Source organism: Ictalurus punctatus, chromosome 3 (assembly GCF_001660625.3).
Source record: "Ictalurus punctatus breed USDA103 chromosome 3, Coco_2.0, whole genome shotgun sequence".
NCBI lineage: Eukaryota > Metazoa > Chordata > Actinopteri > Siluriformes > Ictaluridae > Ictalurus > Ictalurus punctatus.
The window spans coordinates 14,577,361-14,599,852 of NC_030418.2; the positions used below are offsets into that span (position 1 = coordinate 14,577,361).

At 37.7% G+C, this 22,492-nt stretch overlaps 2 protein-coding genes across 14 annotated transcripts in view; both read left to right on the forward strand.

Annotated features, from left to right (window-relative positions):
• Positions 1 to 6,162: 6,162 nt before the first annotated feature.
• Positions 6,163 to 15,814, forward strand: c9orf72 (C9orf72-SMCR8 complex subunit). 2 transcript variants are annotated; one of them, XM_017464771.3, is made up of 10 exons: positions 6,163 to 6,310; positions 10,213 to 10,754; positions 10,851 to 10,946; positions 11,046 to 11,110; positions 11,337 to 11,409; positions 11,532 to 11,648; positions 12,085 to 12,320; positions 14,574 to 14,631; positions 14,745 to 14,854; positions 15,009 to 15,814. In XM_017464771.3, the coding sequence occupies exons 2-10, from the start codon at positions 10,308 to 10,310 to the stop codon at positions 15,193 to 15,195; spliced, it is 1,389 nt and encodes a 462-aa protein (XP_017320260.1). In that variant the 5' UTR covers positions 6,163 to 6,310; positions 10,213 to 10,307; the 3' UTR covers positions 15,196 to 15,814. The 2 variants fall into 2 exon arrangements, with proteins under 2 accessions (XP_017320260.1, XP_017320261.1); XM_017464772.3 differs by having other exon boundaries at positions 6,231 to 6,310; positions 10,261 to 10,754.
• A 1,534-nt stretch (positions 15,815 to 17,348) lies between these two features.
• kiaa1109 (KIAA1109 ortholog) overlaps positions 17,349 to 22,492 on the forward strand; it is a 55,704-nt gene continuing 50,560 nt past the window's right edge. For 11 of the 12 annotated variants that reach the window (XM_047154266.2, XM_047154268.2, XM_047154269.2 and 8 more), the window contains exon 1: positions 17,349 to 17,507. The gene's annotated coding sequence lies outside the window, so the exon portion shown is untranslated. The remainder of the gene's footprint in view (positions 17,508 to 22,492) is intronic. The other variant, XM_047154267.2, reaches the window with a different exon arrangement.

Here is a 22,492-nt window from a genome sequence, read left to right on the forward strand (position 1 = left end):
TAACAAGTGCCCTCAAACATAAATGAACTGAAGCTATATTGTTAAGAAGTGTGGGCCAAAACGTTCCAAACTAATGTGAGAGTCTGATTAACTACTACAGAAAAAGCAAACTATTGTTGCTAAAGATGGTTTTACATGTTAATGAATTATAGCAAAAGTATTTCCAGCCATCCTGATTTCTTCTATTTTTGTGTATATATCATACTAAAAAGTTTTAGATCTCCAAACAAAATACAACATCAAACAAAGGCAGCCTCAATAAACATATAATACAATTTTATTTAAAAAAAAAAAAATGTTTTTATTGAAGGAAAAAAAGTTATCCAACACCTATCACCTATGTGAAAAACTAATTGTCCCCTTAAAATTTAAATCCGGTTGTGCCACCTTTAGCAGCAATAACTGCAACCAAACACTTCAGATAACTGAAGATCAGACTTTCACTTACTTTTAGGACTAGGATTTACTCCTATGCTTTGGATCCTTTTCTTGATCCAAAGCATAGGATTCTTCCAGTTACTTGGGACTCAGGCACAGTCTCAGTCTTTAAGTCCAGGCTGAAAACATATTTGTTTAGTCAAACTTTTTGTGGATAGTTTTTTTCTTAGGTAAGGGCTCACAGGCATAGAGTGCTGTGGTGAACTGGGATATTTGGTTGTTTTCAGCCCCATGTGGTGCAGCATAAAGATAACTGAGATGGTTGAGAATGGTGGCTTTGGACCTCAATTCACGTGAACAGTTATGCTATGATGGCCAGGACTACAAATTGCTATTATAGCGTCAGCACTGCAATTACCACAAACAGTTTTGTTCTCAAATCTCCATCAGTGAACAGTGGGGAAGTTCAACTTCATGTAAGGCTGCAATGAATTTTCCTGGTTACACAACTGCACTATTTGAACATGTAGTATTTGCGCATTTATAGAAGGGACTTATTTATAATTATACTATTCCTTATCACCCAGATGAGGATGGGTTCACTTTTAGTGTCCGTTTCCTCTCATGGGTTCTTCCTCATATCGTCTCAGGGAGTTTTTCCTTGCCACTGTCACCTCCGGCTTGCTCATTAGGGACAAATTCATAAATTTAAATTTGATATTCTGAATTCATATAGTACTGTAAGTCTGTGTTGGGACAATGTCCATTGTTAAAAGTGCTACACAAATAGAATTTAATTTAATTTTTGTTTAAGTACAAACTATGTAATAGATTTTTATTTGATGACTTCTACATTCATGAGTCAGTACAAAAACGTTTTAGATTTCCTAACACTAGTTTTCCAGCACAAAATTAAATGTTACAGAAAAAAATGTTTGTATGTCAGTAAAGAAAGCAGCATATTATGTAAGAGACCACTTTTCAGACAAAAAAAAAGGATATAATGGAGGATATAAGAAGCAAATGTGATAGTCAAAGTCTCCGGAAGAACTGTGTCTGGTTCTACAAGATGCTCAGTAAAACTTAACAGCTAATTTCCTTATAGAACTGCACTAATTAGTAGTACCTGAGACTACAAATTTGTTAAGCAAAGGGTCATCATACCAAATATTGACTTTGTTTAATTTATTACTGTGTATTGCTCTTTATAGTATTTTTTGTTAAATATAGAAACATTTAATTTAATTATTTCTGAAGGCATCTTTGCCCTACAGCATTTCTTGGTATCTGCCTTTTGCACAGTACTGTACACAAAAAATAAGAAATCAGTATTGGGCAAATATCTTTTTCACAGCACTGTTCACCACCCCCCCATCCCCCCTTCCCCCTTTTTTTGAATGTTGGTTTACTTTTTTTTTTTTTTTTGGGGGGGGGGGGGGGGGGACTAAATATTGAATAATCTGTTGTGTATTTTTGTTGTCACCTGAGGTTACTTGTTTGTAAGTTGGTGAGGACCAAACAGTTTAGCCCCTGATAAATAAAAAGATAGATTTAAAGGAGGGTGTACTTTCTTTTTCCCATAATTGTACGTAAAACATACAAAAGCATATAAAATTACTTATGAACATAAGAGTGCTATGAAGTCTTACTATACTTTACAAGAGAACAGAATTAATTCTGTGCATCAGGACAAGGTGTCCAGGAGTGGAATTGGGTGGATGACAGGCTTCCTCTATCCCTATTGATGAAGGCAATGCACAGATGAACTGTGCTAGGCCACACAAACTTAAAAGAGTCACTGTTCGCCTCCGGTAATGAATGTCTCGATATCTAAAATGGGAGAAAACTGACAATGTTCAAAAAAGGAAGCAGTATAGCACAGGTTTTCTAACAATATCTCCAGTAAATTTAGCCCTTTACTTTTCTGACTTATGTGTGTGTGGGGTCTATCATTGTATGTGTCATCTCATAGAGTTTTTTTTTATTGTTCTGATAGTCAGCAGAGAGACCTTGCTTTGCTCTATTAGTGTCAGTTTTTCGTGAGAGCCTAAACAGCAGCAGATTTTCTGTGCGACTGAGTCTTCCTCGGAGACACGTTGCAGCATGAGCTGATGCATGAGCTTCGCCTCAAGATTGACCTGAGGAACCACCTGCTGCCTGATAAAGACAGAACCAGACAGACAACGATAAAGAGTGTCTAAGGGGAACTAACAAATAACTCTAATGAGCAATACTTGGACTGAAGCATGAAGCTATCGAGCAATTATTTATAAAAGCCATGTTACACAGGGTTTGGTACCTGTAGTCATGTCATCTTTGGTGAAAGGCTCATCATTTCCTACGGTTACAGGACAAGTCCTTATACTTGCAGTCCATAACATACAACTATAAATGTACAAACCTTGCCATGTCGAAACAGTATCTTAAAAGTATCTTAAAACAGTAGTTTAAAAGTATCTTAATAATTTCAGATATTAGAACTGAGGCAGTCTAAGTGGTTTAATGATAATTACTGAAATGTGGTTCATCATTTGAGACCACTGTAGGGAAACAAAAGAAGTTTCAGTGTTTGCCAGCACTGCCCATGAGCCTGCCAAATAGAGAAAGGCGGAACAAATGGCACTGGAGGATCAACATGTCACCAGCTGAGTGCCAGTCATAAATCTCACAGTATCTTCCAGAACCATCACATGCAAAGCATTATCCACCCAATCCTTGCCTACAGACAGCCTGGTCTATCAGATTTGCGCTGGGATGCCAGCACTTAGTTTTAGCTTCTGTGTACTAATGCATTAGTACCATTGTATATGTGTTGTAAATAGACTGCTGGCATTAGGAGGGCTTCTACAGAAATAATAGCCCCCCTTCAGTGCTTGTGAAAGTGGGTGGCATGCATCTCCACTCTTCCACACCACTGCATGCTTACAGGATGAATGGAGTGGAGGGAAATCACTCAGGCAAACATAATGGTTCAATCAAGAGCATGTATGACAACAGCTAATTAGTGCAATGCATCCTGATTAAGGGAGGGATTGTCTTTGAGGGAATGTATAGAGACATATAGATGCATGTGAGGCATAGAATGAGAGAACGAGAGATCTCAAAACATACACACACATACACATAAACACACACCCTCTTCTCCCTGAGAGGGCTGTTGACATGTAGTTCTTGTAAGAAGTGATATGAAGGCAGCATCCATTGTAATCCAAAGATTTCTCCGCTGTGCTGTCTAGTAACCTGGCCATTAGATGCATGGAGACGGTTGCTAGGCACTGCCTAAAAGTGTTGCTAACAGTGCTGTGCACTATTGTTACCATGACAACTTGAATGCCTATATCTCTTCCTCTGTGAACCTGCAAAGTCGAAGAGGAATCGTCTGAACAAAGAACGATGCTGTGCACAGTGTGACCTGTTGCCAGCAAGCCACACATCTTGTATGGTGTGAGATACACAAATATAAAATATCTGTATCCAAAATCACATAATACAGTAGATTTGAGGGATGGAGTACACTGTAGATCTAATGCTGGTACATTTGAAGACTTAATGATGCTCAATGGAGATTTTTTTTATGTCTTGCTGTTGGGTCAAAATGACATTTACACAGATTTCCCTTTACCCAAAATGAAATTGAATAATCTCAAATTGACCTGTTTAAGAGGTCTCTGATACAGCATGACACACTGAATCTGTAACAATGGACAAAAGCACAGCACATAGTTAAACACAGTAGCAGCCATATAAAAGCTGGAATCACTTTATTTCTCAACACATAGCTTGGCAAGCATCAGACTCAGGTAGGAGGTGTTTAAAGGAGGAGGTGTATTAGTGTTCAAATAATCGTATACTATTTTAACAGACTCATTTGGCTGTTTTATGAAGCTTTCTACTGTATGTACTGTATGTGGTAGTATTACTTAGCCACATTTCCATAACATTTATTATAGCCCATATTCTGCATAGGCATTTCTACATATTTTTCAAAAAGATTTACGTCCAGGCTCAAATTAAATAAATAAATAAATGAATTGTGTGTCTGTGTGCGTGTGGTTGGGGGATTCTGGATGGCTATACTAAGCATGTGCGAACTGTGCATCCTACCTGAGTCAGGAGTCTGAGCCAGTTTGCATGTTTGATGTGGTCCTCTTCAATGAATATTACTAAAGGCTGCTTTACACTGTATGATTTTCACCACAATAACATTGTCACAGGCCAAAATCACACATCTTGATAAAATGCCTTAGTTATGAGTTAAACCCTGTGTTCTTAGATCACTTGATATGATATGCTCATCAGTGGCCGATTCAGCACCGATTCAGTGCCAAAGACGGCTCACAAACAAGTTCTGGCACTATCAGAAACGTTGGACCTTAACTGCATCACTACTGTAAGAGAATCATAATCATATAAGCACGTGTAGCACACATGAACACGCACACAAGGTTATGATGCACAGCCTGCCACAGATTTGGTTTTTATCTCATAAAATGAGACATGCAATAAATGTATAAGAACTATAACTGTAACTATAACACATACATGCAAGAAAAAGACTCTACTTACATTGTGTGTATATTGTGTATAGCTATGTTCAATTGTAAGAAAGTGGCCAAAAGCAACAATGATATTTACATTAACTTGTGGTCTGTCTTGGATGTGTTGGAGCTGGGACATCCAGGAACCAATCACAGGATAATGTAATTATCACTCATATTCCACATCCATGGACCACATAGACATCTGATCATCACATCAATATGTGGCCCTTCCTCAAGCCTTTGCTACAAATTTGGAAGCATTCAGTTGTCTAGAATGTCTTGTATGCTGTAACATTAAGATTTCCTTTCACTGGGGCCCAAACATGTTCCAGCATGACAATATAAAGTGTGCACAAAGTGAGGTCAATGAAGACATGGCTTCACAAGGATGGTTCAAAAGAACTCTAGTAGTCTGCTCAGAGCCCAGACCTCAATCCCACTGAAAACCTTTGGAATGATTTGAAACTCTATCTGCGCCTCTAGCCTCCTCGCTTGACATCAGTGTCCGACCTCACTAATGCTTCTCTGGCTGACTGGGTAAATCCCCACAGCCACGATCCAAAATGTAGTAGAAAGCCTTCCCAGAAGAGTGGAGGCTTTTATAGCAGCAAAGGACAGACCAACTCCATATTAATGACCATGGTTTTAGAATAGGATGTTTAACAAGCAAATATAGTGGATCCTTGCTGAGGAAAAAAACACACAGGAGAAACTGTCATAGAATTTGTAATGGTTTTACTAGTTATAATGGGAATTGTATTGTTGTAAAGGGGTACTGTAATGGTCTCTGCGGGTCTCTACTCATAATTTGTTCCCTTCTACTGGTGGCATGTTATGTCTAGTGGATGCCAAGGCTGTAAAGGTTAGCTGATGGTTTGTAATGGTATTTGTAATGGAAACCATTAGAATTTCTGTGATGGTTTCTACTGTTTTGGTTTCAGGACCGATTTTTTTTTTTTTTTTTTTAATGTTCAAACAAGAATAGGAATATTTGACCGTTTAGGTGGTAACATAAAAATACAAGCAATTCTGAAAACAGCATCATCTAGTGGCACACTAACTCACACACCTTCCTGTTAATCTACTGTGCATAATGCTACATGAGAAAGGCCTGACATAACCGTGTATAACTGAAACTGCAGCTGTATATCTGGCCAGGCAGTACAAATAGAGAATAGATAACGTTATGGTTGCTCAGGGAGTCTTATATAATACACGTGTATGTAATACAAATATATATAAATATATATATATATAAACCTTCCAGCAGAGGGCAATTGTATTAAGCGAAGACTTCAGAAGGGCGTTGCTCTTCTTCGGGAGTCCTGTCACAACACAAGAAGAGCCGGAAGTGGCAGTGCTCCTTTCATTTTCTACCGAGTAAATAACGGGTAAGAAATTCATAAACATGGCATTTAGCACAACACAACAAGGACTGTTAATTTTCCGTTTACATTCTCTCCAAATGTAGTCTGTGAAATTTGGCTGAAATAACAGCATGATAAGTAGTAGGCTATGAGTGTACTGATATGGGGTACCCTTCAGTACGGTCTGAGGTTTGCTCGTTAATGTCTCGTAAAAATCTCCTTTTATTTGGCTGTACATAATAACACCTGTCCGAATTATTTTCCAAATGAGATAGCGAGTACCTATTCGTGCTTGGACTTTGGGTGTAATTCAGATAACGTCTTGCAGTTTGTCATTTCAACCTTCAGAAATGTCCGCGTGAGCTCTGATGATAAACAGATGATAAACAGCATTGACCAATGAACACTGGCATAAAATTGGCTTGACGCTGGATGTTCTATATTAAGAGAAATTAAGGGACCGTTTCTAAAGTTACACACGACATTGGTATACATGTTTCTAACTTCAATAGCATTTGAAGGGAATGACTTACAGTCACACAACCAACTGTAAAGTGTTCATCAATGTGTCAGCTATAAATCACACCTTTTTAGATTTTTGATATTTAATAAGTTGATTTTGTGACTCTACGTCATTCCGTTCAAATGCTATTGAGCTTTAAATTATGGTATATTTTGTGTATGAGCCCATTCAGTAATGAAATACATGGCGATATTTACATAGGATTTAATAATTTATTTTAATAAATATCAAAAATCGATATAGCTGACACCTAGATGAACACTTTACAGTTGGTTTTATGACTGTAAGTCATTCCATTCAAATGCTATTGAAGTTAGAAACGTGTATACCAATGTCGTGTGTAACTTTAGAGACGGTCCCTTACGTCAATGTCAAGACAACTTGATGCCAGTCCAATGAATGTTGTCCAGAGTTAATGAGGCAGTACATATCATTTTAAAACATGTAGGCCTATGTTTTGTCTTAATAATTAAGTAATAATGATTAATGTGCTATATTAAGTTGGTTAGCCAGCAACTGGTTCAGATGAGTTTTCCTGTATTGCCTTTTCCCAGAGTACCCCCTGTCCTGGACATAATAATACTGTACTGTACTTCCTTTGCTCTAACACACCTATAGTTCAAGTAAAGTGTAAATTCACAGCCATTCCTGAGTTGGAATAGGTGTGCTACAGTGAGGGGAAACAATGTGCAGGACAGTGTGTACTCCAGGACCAGGGTTGGGAACTTGGGCTGAACAGCTACAGTCCACTCTGTAAGTACTGGAACAGCAAGCCCAATTCTATTGTTTTGATATACACTGAAGACATTTGGGTTTGTCAAAAGATGAACATGAGACGATAGATCAGAATTTCAGCTTTCATTCCCTGATATTTAATTTAATCATCTTTGGTGGTAGACCACCCAATTTTTTGGTGAGAAAAAGTATTGGAACAGAGAGTCTTATAGATTGCACTTCATATTTGATTGCATATCCCTTGCTTGCAATAACTGCATCAAACCAGAGACTCACTGACATCAAACTGTTGTGTTCTTCTATTGTGATGCTTTTCCAGGTTTGTACCATAGATTCTTTCAGTTGCTGTTTGTTTTGTGAGCTTTTCCCTTCAGTCTCCTCTTCAGGATGTGAAATGCATGCTCAGTTAGGTTAAGGTCTGGTGATTGACTGGACCAGTCTAAAACGTTCCACTTTTTCTCCCTGATGATCTCCTTTGTTGTGTTGACAGAAGTGATGGGCATTTCGGATCATTTTACTGACTCAGATCTTTGAATCTCATTCAGCAAAATGAACGAATCTTTTTTTGAGTCTTCCAGCAGAATATAATTAAAATATCTCTCTCTCTTTCTCTTTCTCTTTCTCTCTCTCTCTGTCTCTGTCTCTCTCTGTGTCCGGAAACAAATCACTCTTTAAGACAACTTGCTGTTCCCGAGTCATATTGTAGATTCGTTCAAAATGAATGAATCATTCATGAACGACACATCACTAGTTAGGATTGTGTTTCTGCAGACGGAAAATTTCTGTAGACTTCTGAATTCATTCTGCTGTTACCATCATGAAATACATCATAAATAAAGATTAGTGAGCCTGTTCTAGAAACAGCCATGCAAGCCCAAGCCATGACACTACCTCCACCATGAGCAAATCTTTTCTTTGTCCACACTTTGGCCTTTTTATCACTTTGGTAGAGGTTCATCTTGGTTCCAAAGTTTTGTGGCTCATCTCTGTATTTCTTTGCAAATTCCAATCTGTTAAATGAGTGGTTTACATCTTGTGGTATGGCTTCTATATTGTTGTGCTCTTGAATTCTTCTTCAAACAGTGGATTGTGATACCGTCACCCCTGCCCTGTGGCCGTTGTTGGTGATGTCACTGAGTCTCGTGTTGGTTTGGGTTTTTTCACAGCTCTCACAATGTTTGTCATCAACTGCTGTTGTTTTACTTGGCCGACCTGTCCCATGTCTGGTTGTTGGTACAGGAGTGGTTTCCATCTTTTTCAGGACTTTCCAAATTGTTGAATTGGCTATGCCCAATGCTTGTGCAATGGCTCTGCTTGATTTTCTCTCTTTTCTCAACTTCAAAATGGCTTGCTTTTCTCCAAAAGACATCTCTCTGGTCTTCATATTGGTTTATCCTTTTTACCAACAAATGCAGTCTTCACAGGCAAAACCCATGGCTCAAAGCAAGAGTAGATGTTCAGAGCTGTTAACTGTTGAAACACTCATTATAAAAGGGCACAACTGGGCAACAGGAAACACCTGTCAGTCACAGGTTCCAATAGTTTTGATCACATGAAAAATGGGCAATGCAATAAGCCACTATGCATCCTCTATGTAGGTAGTCTTTTTTGTAGATCTGCCTTGGGTGTTTATTGTAGGATTTGAAGTAAAGCAACAGGCTCAACACACTACCTTGTAGAGTGCCTACGTAGAAGATCAAACTAATCGCACACTGAGGTGTACCAGTAAGAAACTCTATGATTCAGTTATTCAAGTCAGTGCAAAATCCCAGATCCAAAAGCTTCGTGATAAGCTTAGATGGAATGAATGAGCGTTAATCCACAAATATTGGATTGGTGTAGCAGTTTTTCTTTTCCAAATGTGCTAGAGTGGCAGGAAGCCCATGTGATATGTGCTCTGCACACCTATTATGGAATCACACTGGAAGAGGTCCAGACACTGTAGGATACTGCTCTTCATAAAACCTGTTACCTCACAGTTCGGAGGTGAGAGCCAGGTGGAAGTTTATGAGACTGAACACCTTTAGGAGTAGAGGAACATTGAGTCTTATCAAGAGAGATTAAAAAAATGTTTAGAAACCTATAGAAAAATGTCACACAAAGAAGTAACAAAATGAGCAAAGGTGTGTTATTGTGAAATAGTGAAACAAATGAGGTAAATGGGGTCTACTGGTTTTGTCTTTGTGTCTATTTCTTTCTTTTCTGAATCATTTTCTAAATATGTGCAAACCTTTCAGCACTATTCATTCTTTTAATGGCATTTTTTGGTCCTGATCCTGTTGACTCTTAACCTGAATTCTTTTCATGCCTTAAATAAGACTGAACAAAGAAATGACACATTTCAAGTTAACATATTTGAGTAAATAAATTCTAGCATGTTAATGGGAATGTTAATGTTAATGCAAAGTTTTCTGTAGCTTAATATTATTGTAGACTCAGTCACTGTGATATTTTAAAATTTTTCACCCAAAAACTAAAGGGTGCATGCAAGCTTTTCCACTAATCTATAGTGTTAACTTTATATTCAGTTGATAGGGGATGTTTAGTACTGATTGTGATGAGTTATTTGCATTGCACTGATGGATCATGTCCTGGACCCATCTTCTGTTAGCTTGTGAACAATTTAATGACATTGTTTTTTTTCCCCCTTTCATACGATTTTTAATAGGTGGCTGAATAAAACCGCAGTAAATAGAATTAATGATCTGCTTGTTAGCTCAGAAAAGTGAGCCCCTAGGAGAGAATCTGAGCTCGTAAGGCGCCATGTCTACTGGTTGCCCACCACAGTCTCCATCTGTGGCTAAAACAGAGGTGGTGGTGGAAGGATGGTGCCCCCTATTGGCAGCCACCTTTGCCTACTGGGACAACATCCTTGGACCCCGAGTATGGCACATCTGGGCCCCCAAAGGTCAGGGGTCGATGTTACTCAGTGACAGCGAGGTGACTTTCCTGGCAAATCACACACTGAACGGTGAGATTCTGCGCAGTGCAGAGAGTGGTGCCGTGGACGTAAAGTTCTTCGTCTTGGCAGAGAAAGGCGTGATCATCGTGTCACTGATATTTGATGGCGAGTTAAAGGGTGACAAGAACACGTGCGCGCTGTCCATCATTCTCCCCCAGTCAGAATTGGATTTCTACCTTCCGCTGCACAGTGTGTGTGTGGAAAGGCTCAAGCACACCGTTCGCAAGGGACGCATCTATATGCAAAAGGTCTGTAGCCTTATCCATGCTTATCTGCCATGCTTTAAAACCCATAAACGTTTACCTTATAAAGTCTGGTGAATGTGTGTGTTATCTGTATTGCAGGGTTACGGCATTATTGCTTTGTTAACCTCTGAGATAGTTCCTATCATGGAGCTTCTCTCGTCCATGAAGACTCATAGCGCACCAGACGAAGTTGATGTGAGTCAGTCTCTCTCATCACACACACTCCTTGGATTTTTATATATAATTAATAGTCTTACAAAAAAAAAAAACCCACTAATTTTTCTTTTGTGTTAGATCAAAGACACATTATTGAATGATGATGATATAGGTGACAGCTGTCATGAGGACTTTCTGCACAAGTAAGTGCTCCGAACAATGGCTCAACCAATGTTAAGAAATGGTAGAATATCCTCTCAACATATTAGAACTTCTCAGAAAAATACTCACTAGACTGTACTGATGTGTAAGCATATTTTAAAAATAACTTGTGTACGACTAGCCAAGTTTCCATCAATATTTGTATTTGCATGTGTGAAGTGCTGTGTGCTGTAAATAGAATCAATCTCCAACTTTTTTTTTTTTCAGAGCCGTAAACTCTCATCTACAGACTTGTGGCTGTTCCGTTGTTGTTGGCAGTAACCCAGACAAAGTCAATAAGGTCCACACACACACACATATACAAACACTCTTGCATGCTCAGTATTACTACCACACTCAGTACAAAAATGCTTATTGTTGCAAGCACGGTAGGTTAACTGGTTGAGTTGTTTTGTGCCGTAGATTGTGCTGACGCTATGTCTGTTCCTAACTCCCGCTGAGAGGAAGTGCTCACGACTGTGCCGAGCTGATGGCACTTTCAAATACGACACTGGTCTGTTTGTTCAGGGCCTCCTCAAGGTACGCAGCTACCTCCACTCCTTTACAGTCTTCATTATAATGGCTTGGAACCTGTCCCATTTTTAAAAACTTTAAAAGGAATTGCATTAAAATTAATTTCGGTTGAGTCAGCTTGTTTTGTGAGGGCAACATATGCATTAGTAGGAATGCTGACAACCTTCCCATTAACATATAGCTTGGTTTGGGTTTGGCATCATTGGGAGAGGACAAAAGAGCTTGCAGTGATCCAGGTCATTTTGAACGTTCTATACTGTATGAGTAATTCAATGTGACCAGACCTGGGTTACAATCTTGTTTCCTCCAATGTGGTAGTATTGGAGGTTTGCATTGGAACTGGGATCCCATGGGACCCAATCCTCTGGGTTGTGATTGTGGAGTGATTGATGTATGTGCAGTGTGGAGAGTAAGTAAATCCATGTATTCTGTCTGCACACAGGACTCCACAGGGAGCGTTGTGTTGCCTTACCGACAGGTCCTCTCTTCCCCCTATCCGTCTACTCACATTGACGTGGACATTAACACAGTGAAGCAGATGCCTCCTTGCCACGAACACACGTACCATCAGCGCCGCTACATGCGGGCCGAGCTCAGTGCCCTCTGGAAGACTACCAGTGAGGATGAATTCAGCCCTGAACAACTCATCAACATACAAGAATCGTTTACTCCTGACTTGTACGTCCTTTCACACACCGCATACATAATCAGTCACCACTTTTTCTCACGAGTTTCTTTGTCCGTCATGTTGCTTAATGATAAGTTTGATTGGTATGCAAGATTACTGCCTGATGAACAAGTTTGCGAAACAGCTGTGTAGGTATACTCACCATCCACTTTATTAGGAACACCTGTACACTTACTCATTCCTGAAATTACCCAGGTAATGAAGTAGCAGCAGTACAATGCATAAAATCATTCAGATACAGATCAAGAGTTTCAGTTAATGTTCACATCAAACAAACATCAGAATGGGGAATTTATTTATATATATATATATATATATATATATATATATATATATATATATATATATATATATATATATATATATATATATATATATATAAATAAATTCCCCATGCTACAAATATATTTTATATATATATTTCATATATATATATATATATATATATATATATATATATATATATATATATATATATATGAAATATATATATATATATATATATATATATATATATATATATATATATATATATGAAATATATATATAAAATATATTTGTAGCATGGTTGTTGGTGCCAGATGGACTGGTTTGAATATTTTAGAAACCGCTGATCCCCTTGGGATATTTTCATACAGCACAACTATACATTTTATATGGAATGGTGCAAAAAACAAAAGAACATCCAGTGAGCTGAGTGGTGGTTCTGTGGAAACACCTTGTTGATGAGAGAGGTTGGAGAGTCAGAGAGAATGACCAGACTAGTTTGAGCTGATATGAAGGCTACAGGAACTCCAAAAACCACTCCTTACAACTGTGCTGAGGAGAAAATCAGGTTAACTGAAACTGGGCAGTAATTGTGTACTTGGGAATTGGGGAATTTTTTTCGATGCTTCCTTTTGTCATTGTAGCTCATTTGCCTCATGGTTTAAGGTTTTGTGCTTTCTGGGATGCTTTTCTGCTCACCACAGTTGTAAAGAGTAGCTATTTGAGTTTGAGTTGCATGAATAAGTAGGTGTACAGGGTTAGTTAAGCATGAGCTGTAACACTCACTTCAGGGGGAAGCAAATCAATTAAGAAAGGAGCCAAATAAGAAGGGCTCATTATGCTGTACTTCATCAGGACTGTTTCTGTAAGCTGAAGGAAACTTCAGAAAGCCCCATGCTGTCACTGCCTTTCAGAACAATAATGTGACTTTAGCTGTCCATCAAACAGTGGGGGTAGGTAGTAAGGAGCACGGCATGATATACAAAAGTGCATTTGCACAGTTTGATGTCTGTATAAATGGTGGTGCACTTTGACTATGGAGGGGACTTGGTGGCAAGGGCATTGTGAAGCATATATTCGGAAACATGATTCGATTTGAAGTACTCTCAGAGCTCAGTCAAAGAACACTTGTATGACTCTTTCCCAGCTTTTCTTCCAACCCTTATTTCCATTTCTTCTTTGGGCAACCTAATTTTACGATGTAGCTAGCTATTATGTTACATTCATAAACAATGATTATGTATAAACAGCTCCACTGTGCTGAATAATGGCGATATAGACTACATTGTTCCATTTCCTGTGTTCATAATCATCATCATCCTTTCAAAAATGTCGAATATGTTAAATCCTTCAAAAATAAAACGATTGTTCAATCCTGAGGTATCTTCTTGAAGCAGTCCTGACCTCTATCCTCACTCGTTTAACAGGGTTTGGGGTACCATCCTCACAATCTTCGACCTCATTTGTGTTATCAGCGTTGGCATTGGCGTCAGTGTGAATATTACAACCTCTGACTCTTGTATTAAGGCCAAATTTAGGTCCAGATTTAGGTTATGGGATAGAAGGGTGCCATGCGATGTATGTGCACAGCTGGCTTTACTACAACTAATAATCCACCTGTCTATACTTTTTAAAATTAATTAATACAAGGTTTTGAGTTGCTATCTGGCACTATAACTATCTGACACTGTTAACATGTGATTTAATTTTGATTTTTAAATCCAGGGGGAGGTATGTGGATGTATGGTGATGTTTTTACATTATTACTGATAAATGTTGTTTTGTTTTGCCTTGCCATACATTTTTGTTTCGACATAGAATGTTTTTATGATTTTATATATATATATATATATATATATATATATATATATATATATATATATATATATATATATATATGTGTGTGTGTATGTATATAATATAATATATAGCATGTCTGTGTTCTATATGGTAATGATGCTATTTTCTTTGTCTAGGAATATATTTCAGGATGTCATGCACAAAGATACACTGGTAAAGTCTTTCATAGATGAGGTATGTGTTTGGCACTTTAGTCTAAGATGACTTTCACAAATGCATTTCTTGCTGTGTGCTTAAACATAATTCATGACCATTACTACATTTATATTTTCTGTGTGTGTGTGTAGGTTTTCCTTTTGAAACCAGGTCTAAACCTTCGGAGTGTATACTTGTCCCATTTTCTCCTACTGCTTCACAGGAAGGCCCTGACTCTGCTCAGATATATCGAGGATGACACGTATGTACTATAATCTTCCACTATAATCACAGATCTAACTGCTACATACACGATCAAATTAGTTATTAGTATGATGTTAAACTGTTATGCTCATGTTAATTAGGATCAGATAACAGGAAATGATTGTTGATTTTTGGTGATAATGTTGTTGTAGTCAGAAGGGGAAGAAGCCATTCCGGTCACTGCGTAATCTGAAGACTGACCTGGACTTGACTGTAGAAGGAGACCTGAACATCATCATGGCAATGGCAGAGAAGCTGCGGCCGGGCCTTCACTCCTTTGTGTTCGGGAAGCCCTTCTTCACTAGTGTGCAGGAGCGTGATATTCTAATGAACTTCTGACCATTCACCTTGAAACACCCAATATCATTGATTCACAAGCTGGCTGATATGTATTCATGTTTTAAAAGTATGATTGTGTATAATGTATGTATATGTGTACTGATTCACTCTGGAGCTTGCTTGAACCTTTAGAGATACTCTCCACAAGTGCCATGCAGGGCAGGGCCTTCATCATGTTCATCCTGAGTTTATTTTAACTGTGAGGATTGTGATGCTGCTACTAAGTGCCTCCGATGGCACAGCCTTACTGTTATGTTTCTTCTGCAGACAGTAATGACTCACCATGAATAAATCAAGTTTTGCTTGTTATGAGGTCCAAGTGTTTTCATGTTATCATGGTGTTATCATGATAATTGAGAGACAGCTCATTAGGTATGCTTGTACCGTTTCCACATCAAAGAATTTATAAGCAAGCGGACTTGATGATTAATATTGTCACAGGGCTACTATCTAAATAAATCTGAAGGTGAATTTACTGATGTGGTTGTACTGAAATGGAATAGCTCTTGCTGTTTTTTTGTTTTTGTTTGTTTCTTTGTTTTGGAACAACATCCTTGTATGTGGGAAAGTTAACTAAAATGGAAATAAAGGCATTGCTGAGACGGTGCTGTGTCCTCTTTATGGTGGTCTTTGTTTTACTCATTTTTGCCTACACCTTGGAAAGTGTTTTCAACAAATGAAAAAAAGTGGGGTTTTTTGGTTTTTTTTTTAAATACAGAGATGTACCCATCATTATTAAAAATAGAGCAGATAGTTCATATCCTCAAGAATTAGTAGCTAAATGAAACTGACTAGTAACTATTATGTTACCAATATGCTGGCTACAGTGCCTCTCAGAATTACTGACACCTTTAATGGAAAAGATTCCCTTGTCAAAGAATCCTATTGGGATTTCAGTTTATCCCATAGGATCTCATTTGATCTTTTTTTAAAAATCTTATTCGAAATTACAGATGGTGCTTTGGGATTTTTTAAATTCTAAAAGATTTTCTTTAAAATGAGAATATTCTCTTTTTCTAGAGTATTTTATCCTATAAATCTTAAAAAACCAGCCTGTAATCATCTTAATGGGTATTGGTCATTAATGGTTAATAATTCATGCAACACAAAGATAAAATAGCTATATTAAATAGTTAATTTATTTTATTTAAAGTTTACATATATTGTGCTGACAATAAAAAAAAAAAAAATACAAAGTGTAAAGTGGCAAAGTGTACATTTCAGATATAGCCCTGAAACACAAAAACATTCTGTAGAAGTTGTCCTACAATACAATTTCTTAAGGAATCTTATATGAATGGTTCAAAAATTTCCAAAAAAAGTTGGGATGCTGTGTAAAATGTCTGAAAAGGCACCATCAACGCTGAAAGGTATATACAGGTTTTAGAGCAATATGTTCTTCCATCCAGACTCCATCCCATCTGTACTTCTGAGAGACTCTGCCTCTCTAAGATACTCTTTTTATACCCAATCATGTTACTGCCCTGTTGCTAATTAACATAATTTTTTTTCCTTTTCAGCCTTTTATTGCCCCATGCCATTTTTTTTTAGATGTGATGCAGCCATAAAATTCAAAATTACCTTATTTTTTCCTTAAAATTTCACATTTCCTCAGTTTAAACATTTGATATATTTTCTACGTTCTATTGTGAATAACATATGGGTTTATGAGATTTTCAAATCATTGCATTGTTTTTATTTACATTTAACAGAGCGTTCCAACTTTTTTTTGGAATTGGGGTTGTACTGGAATCCTTTAAGATTTTTTGACAAAGTTTTAACAGTAGCTATACCTACTGCCAACTGTTAGACATCAGAAGTCAATAGAAATGGCAGTTCATGGAGGTTTTCTAATATACTGCTGTCAGTTAATGAACATGTTTGTACTACAAACACAACATGTATATTTGTAAACAAGAGCGCTTAGGGGCCCATGTGAACCTGTATGTTTTCCCGAGCAGCCCAAATGACCACATTGCCAGCGGTTACTTACATATATACCCTGGTGGAATTACTTTAAAATGAAATGTCAGCTTTTTTTTCTATCTACAGCTCTTGAGTGTAAAAACCTGAGCTCGGTTAGGTTAACTGAAGCTTTTATTACTTTGTTAGTGCGTTGAAAATAATCCGAACGTCCCATTGGTTACATTTTGCACGTGACCGAAAAACCAGGAAACTGTTTATGGCGTCTATGTAAATATGCCGGAAACCGATTCTGAGATGTCGGTGCTATCAACTGTGGACGAAATACAAGAAAAAGAAGAGTTATGGCGATGTGAGATGTAATTCCTCAGTTTACAATGTGAAGTAAGGTTAGTGTTGTGTTTGCTTTAATAATGTTGCGCGTGGTAATAGATGGTGGCCTAGGTTACAGTCATAAGCTTCGGTAGCTAAGCAGCTAGCGAGCTGTTCGCTCGTTACTAGCTGAGTTTCACACACTTGCACTGGACCTGGGTGGATTTTTATGTTTATTATATAACCGTGCCATTTTAGAGTCTTTGCAAAGAGACAGAATGACGAGTGAGTGAAAAATATGCGGTTGTCATGAGAGCTTTATTAAGGTTTGTGTAATTTTGAGTATGTTCATCGCGTAATCCGATTACTCCTGTGTTTCAATCACATCAAGACGAGGGTTGCTTGGACTAACTACACCACATGTTAGTCGTAGCTACAGTCCAACGCCCAAGTTAGAGGTTTTGACTTGTGTTTGTGTGAGATAATATTGTTGGCAAGTTTACTGATACAGTTGACAGTCCTGCAAACAAACCAAAATAAATGCATTGTGTCCTCTGAATGCAGCACAACAATGTCCTTTATCTGGCACCTGCTTAATCTCTACCCGACGTTAATAACTACTCTGTGTCCAGCTGTATAGGTCTCTGGGACTTGTTTAGGATTTTGTTTGGCTATTTGAGACTCAGAGATCCAGAGTCAATCCACATACTTGCATATCCAAACATTAGAGCTGGTTCTGCTTGTGTTACCACCACAATCACAACACTAATTGTGCTGAATGACAGTAATGTCAAGTTTCCACAAGATACAGGAGAACCTCGTGACACTAGTAATCCTGAACTGAAATATTACAGATTAATATCTCCAACGTCTTCATCGTTTGATGAACGTCATGTAACTTTTGCGCACTGCATACTTATTAGATCTGTTCCAGCATGTTCAGAGTAGTCTTCATCATTCCTTTCATACTAGCTTAGATATTCGTTGCAAAACCACAACGAAACAATGTCATCCCTCAAACGTCAGATTTGTTTTTAACTTTGCATGCATTGGATCCCAATGTTAATTTCGAAGGCGTGTTCTAGTCACCTGCGTGTGTGGGTTTGGAAGTGGGTTTTGTCCTCATTTTTGTTTGCTACATAATGCTGATTGTCGTTTCTCATGGGTAAAAATCAGAGATGCACTGATACTAAATTTCTCAGCGGATACAATAACCGATTATTCAGAGTGATATCGGCCGATATCTATAGTTCTGCCTTTTATGCCTTCTTTTAAATTAATTATAATTAATTCCACAATTCTGAAGGAAATGCAAATAAAAACTTTATTCTCTCCATCTGAACAAGTTGTTTCACAATAACTGGTCTCATAAACAGAAAACACATTACTCAAATTAACATTAGCACGTGAACTAAATTCTGAAGATTAAAGTAAGATTTCTGAACTTGAATGCTATTAATACATATTAACATTGACTGAATTCTAAAAAACCTCCTCTTAGTCTCACATTCACTCACCACAAACTAAAGCATTTCTACTTCATCACTGACATCAAACTGGTAATATATCATATAAACTTTATATATATATATATTAACATTAACTTGATATGAAATGTACTACTCTACAGATATATTTTTCTGTGCTATATATATATATATATATATATATATATATATATATATATATATATATATATATATATATATATATATATATAAATTACACTTTTTTTGTCGACTCATCTTCATTTAAATCTTTCAACGGTGTACTGGTGCTTTAATTCAGCACAAGTAGCGCGGCAAAAAAACAACAACTACTTGACGCTGAAACTCCTGCTTTACTGCAGCATCTGTGTAAAATTTTAGCAGTGCAGAGATTACAAACTGCAGTTTTGTCATCATTCCACTCAAGAGACATGATCTTTACACACAGCATGAAATCGATGTGTTTTTCCCACCCTCTTTTGATTGACAGGATATAATCGGCCCTGATCATCAGATGTTTTTAAACTATCGGCTGATGGCCCATAGCGTGAAAAATAGAGCATCCCAACTGACACAAAGGAAGACATTTTTACTAGAGATGCACAGATGTATCGGCCAATAATCGGTATCTGCCGATACATCTGTGCATCCCTAGTAAAAATGTTTTCCTTTGTGTTAGTTGGGATGCTCTCTTGTGCGCATGCAACAGTAACGGGCTTTGAGAACAGCTTCGTATCGTTTTTAATAGTTATATCCTAATTCGAGTGTCACTGCCAAGCCAAAATTCTACCGTGGCCTTGGTCTTTGTCGTCTTCCACTTAAGCCGGGTTCACACTGTACGATTTTGGCCACGATTTGGTCGTCTGAGACCAATTTTGAGAATACTAAAAGATTCCTATAATCCTAGGCCAAAATCTCTAGTCTCTGCTAGCTAGTTTGACATGTTCCCCGACAGCTGATTAATGGCCAGTGTGATCAAATTGTTCCTCCGATTAAATTCTGGCAGTGTCAGAAGATGAGTCACAGTCCTGTAGTGTGGCTTCTTCTACTCCGTACGAGTCAACTTGCGTGCATGCGTTCGTTTTTCGTGTCTTGACTGTCGCACAATCTGACATTAATGACAACTGAGATCCTATAGTGCGACACGGCTTACAGCGGGGATCATGTTCGTACAGTCTGACATTAATGACAGCTGAGACCCTACAGTGTGACACGGCTTACAGCGGGGATCATGTTCGTACAGTCCGACATTAATGACAGCTGAGATCCTACAGTGTGACAAGGCTTACAGCGGGGATCATGTTCGTACAGTCCGACATTAATGACAGCTGAGATCCTACAGTGTGACACGGCTTACAGCGGGGATCATGATCGTACAGTCTGACAAGCAACAGTCGCAAAGGACTATTAAAAATAGCACAGTGTGCACCCGGCTTTAGGTTAAGTTCACACTACATGACTTTCAGCATCGGCAGGTGGCTGTGCTGTTCACGCTACACGACTTGCTCTCTTGTAATCAGGAGTCATGAAGTCATTGTGGTGTTCACACTACCTGATTGCTCGGCGACATGGGGGTCACACACTACACAATCTGAAAACGACTCTGTCACCCGACGACTCTATCTGGTGTCCAAACTAAGTTTTGTCACAAAAACACACACAGGAAGTGACATGGATATATGACAACAGCAACAAACTCCATATGCAAACACAGGCAAGAGAGCTCTGTCATGCATGCCCTGACACACAGCTGTTCAAGACACAACTGAGTCATTTTCCATTTGTTTTTGTCCAGTAAAAATGGAGAACTCCGTATAGAAGTGAACAGCCTTTAATTAAATCTGTTTTCGAGTCTGCTTTTTGTTGTTGTTCATTTGATTAATTTGAAATCCAGTATCCTGATGTACATGATTAAAAAGTGTCTGTTGTACATACCTTTTTTTATTTATTTTTAGTGCAGTGAAATACATCTGGAACCGGATTCACAAAACATTCTTAAGAATAAAATTCTTCTTAACTGCCATTTTCTTCTTATTTTGTAACTGAAGAAAAAAGTTAAGAATATTCTGTATTTCCAAAAATTCTTGTTTTTTTTCTCTTTTTTCCTTTTTTATTATGATATTATGATTGCTCCTAAGACAAAACTTAAGAAAAATTCGAATTCTTAAAAAGAACGTAAATAACTTCTTAAGTTAGGATAACTGCCAACTTGTCCTAGAGCCCTCAAAGGATAAGATTTTTAATGAAATTATATAAAGATAACAAAATTGTAAAACTTGCAAGATATAATAGACACTGTATAACTACTACAGTGTTTTACTTGTATAAACTAGCATACTTGGCTTATTGGTTTCCACTTTCCAGCAAGTAAATTCTCCTATGATGGTTAATGTTGTTAAACAAACACGTATCACGTCATTTACATTTGAATAAATGTAATGAATTATAATTGAGGAGGTGATTCCAACTTAAAAAATAAATAAACATAAATTGATATTTAAAATTTGGCAGTATTGAATTTGTCTTAGCTATTACAGTACTGTCATTTTATTCTTAAGAAATTTAAAAAAAAAATTCTTAAGTAAATATTTGCGAAGAATTTTTTCAAGAATTGCACGTAGGAACATTCTTAGGATGTCTTAGAATTTATCTTGTGAACTTTCTTAACTTCTTTCTTAAGAAGATTTTCGTGAATACCTGGCTTAAACCTGATTTGCATTAGGATATATGCAATCTACGTGACCCAATGTTAATCACACTGATATTAAAGCACAGGTGTGCATCTTAACTAGGGATGTAATGAGAAGATACTTCGGTACCAAGCCGGTACCAACATTCTTAAAACGTGATGGTACTTGTTTTTCTGCAGTATCTTTACTACCGTTGGTAATGAAGGTACCGAGGTTGCAATTCTTCTGGAACTGGTGGGGTCAGCAAATACGCGTAAGTGTTTTAGTCAGTCCACAAGTGGTAAAGAAGAACGCCTACAAGCACACGGGAAAAACTACAGAAGATGGTGACAAGTTTATCTCCGCCCCAACTCGAGAGGAAAGGTGGTAAGAGTCACATGGAAATACTTTACATTCGAGGCGGATGACAACAAACATATAATTGATGCCCTGAAGCCAGTGTGTAACTGATGCTATCGTTCATTTCAAACAAAGCGAGGAAACACCTTGAATTTGGCGAAGCACCTGAAAGACGGTCCTATATTATGTTTGTTTGAGGCAGCTGGCATTGTGGCCGTGAAAACCAGCTAACCTTATGCTCCATGTAATGTTTGCGAAAGATAGTTATTCGTTAACGGCGTTATAATGTTATAAACTACCTCCGAATGGGCCACCATGCATCGCCATTCAGCCTGTGTCCTGTCAGCTAAATGTAGTAATGTCACTAATAATTATTCAAATGTTAATGCTTTTAATAAATCTTTTTGGCCTGCCACCATATCAGTGAATTTAAACTAATGCTTGCATTCAGAGTATAAGGGGTGAGTGAGTGTGTGCATGCGAGGAATGCACCTCATCACTTGTAGCGTTAGTCATTGTCTGACAGTGTTTGATAACTAAAATATC

Excerpts from the sequence above, each read along its gene's own strand:
- c9orf72 (XM_017464771.3), top strand. The coding sequence starts at position 10,308 with ATGTCTACTGGTTGCCCACCACAGTCTCCATCTGTGGCTAAAACAGAG. Across the intron at positions 10,755-10,850 it reads GACGCATCTATATGCAAAAG|GGTTACGGCATTATTGCTTT; the intron begins GTCTGTAGCCTT and ends TCTGTATTGCAG. Across the intron at positions 10,947-11,045 it reads GCGCACCAGACGAAGTTGAT|ATCAAAGACACATTATTGAA; the intron begins GTGAGTCAGTCT and ends CTTTTGTGTTAG.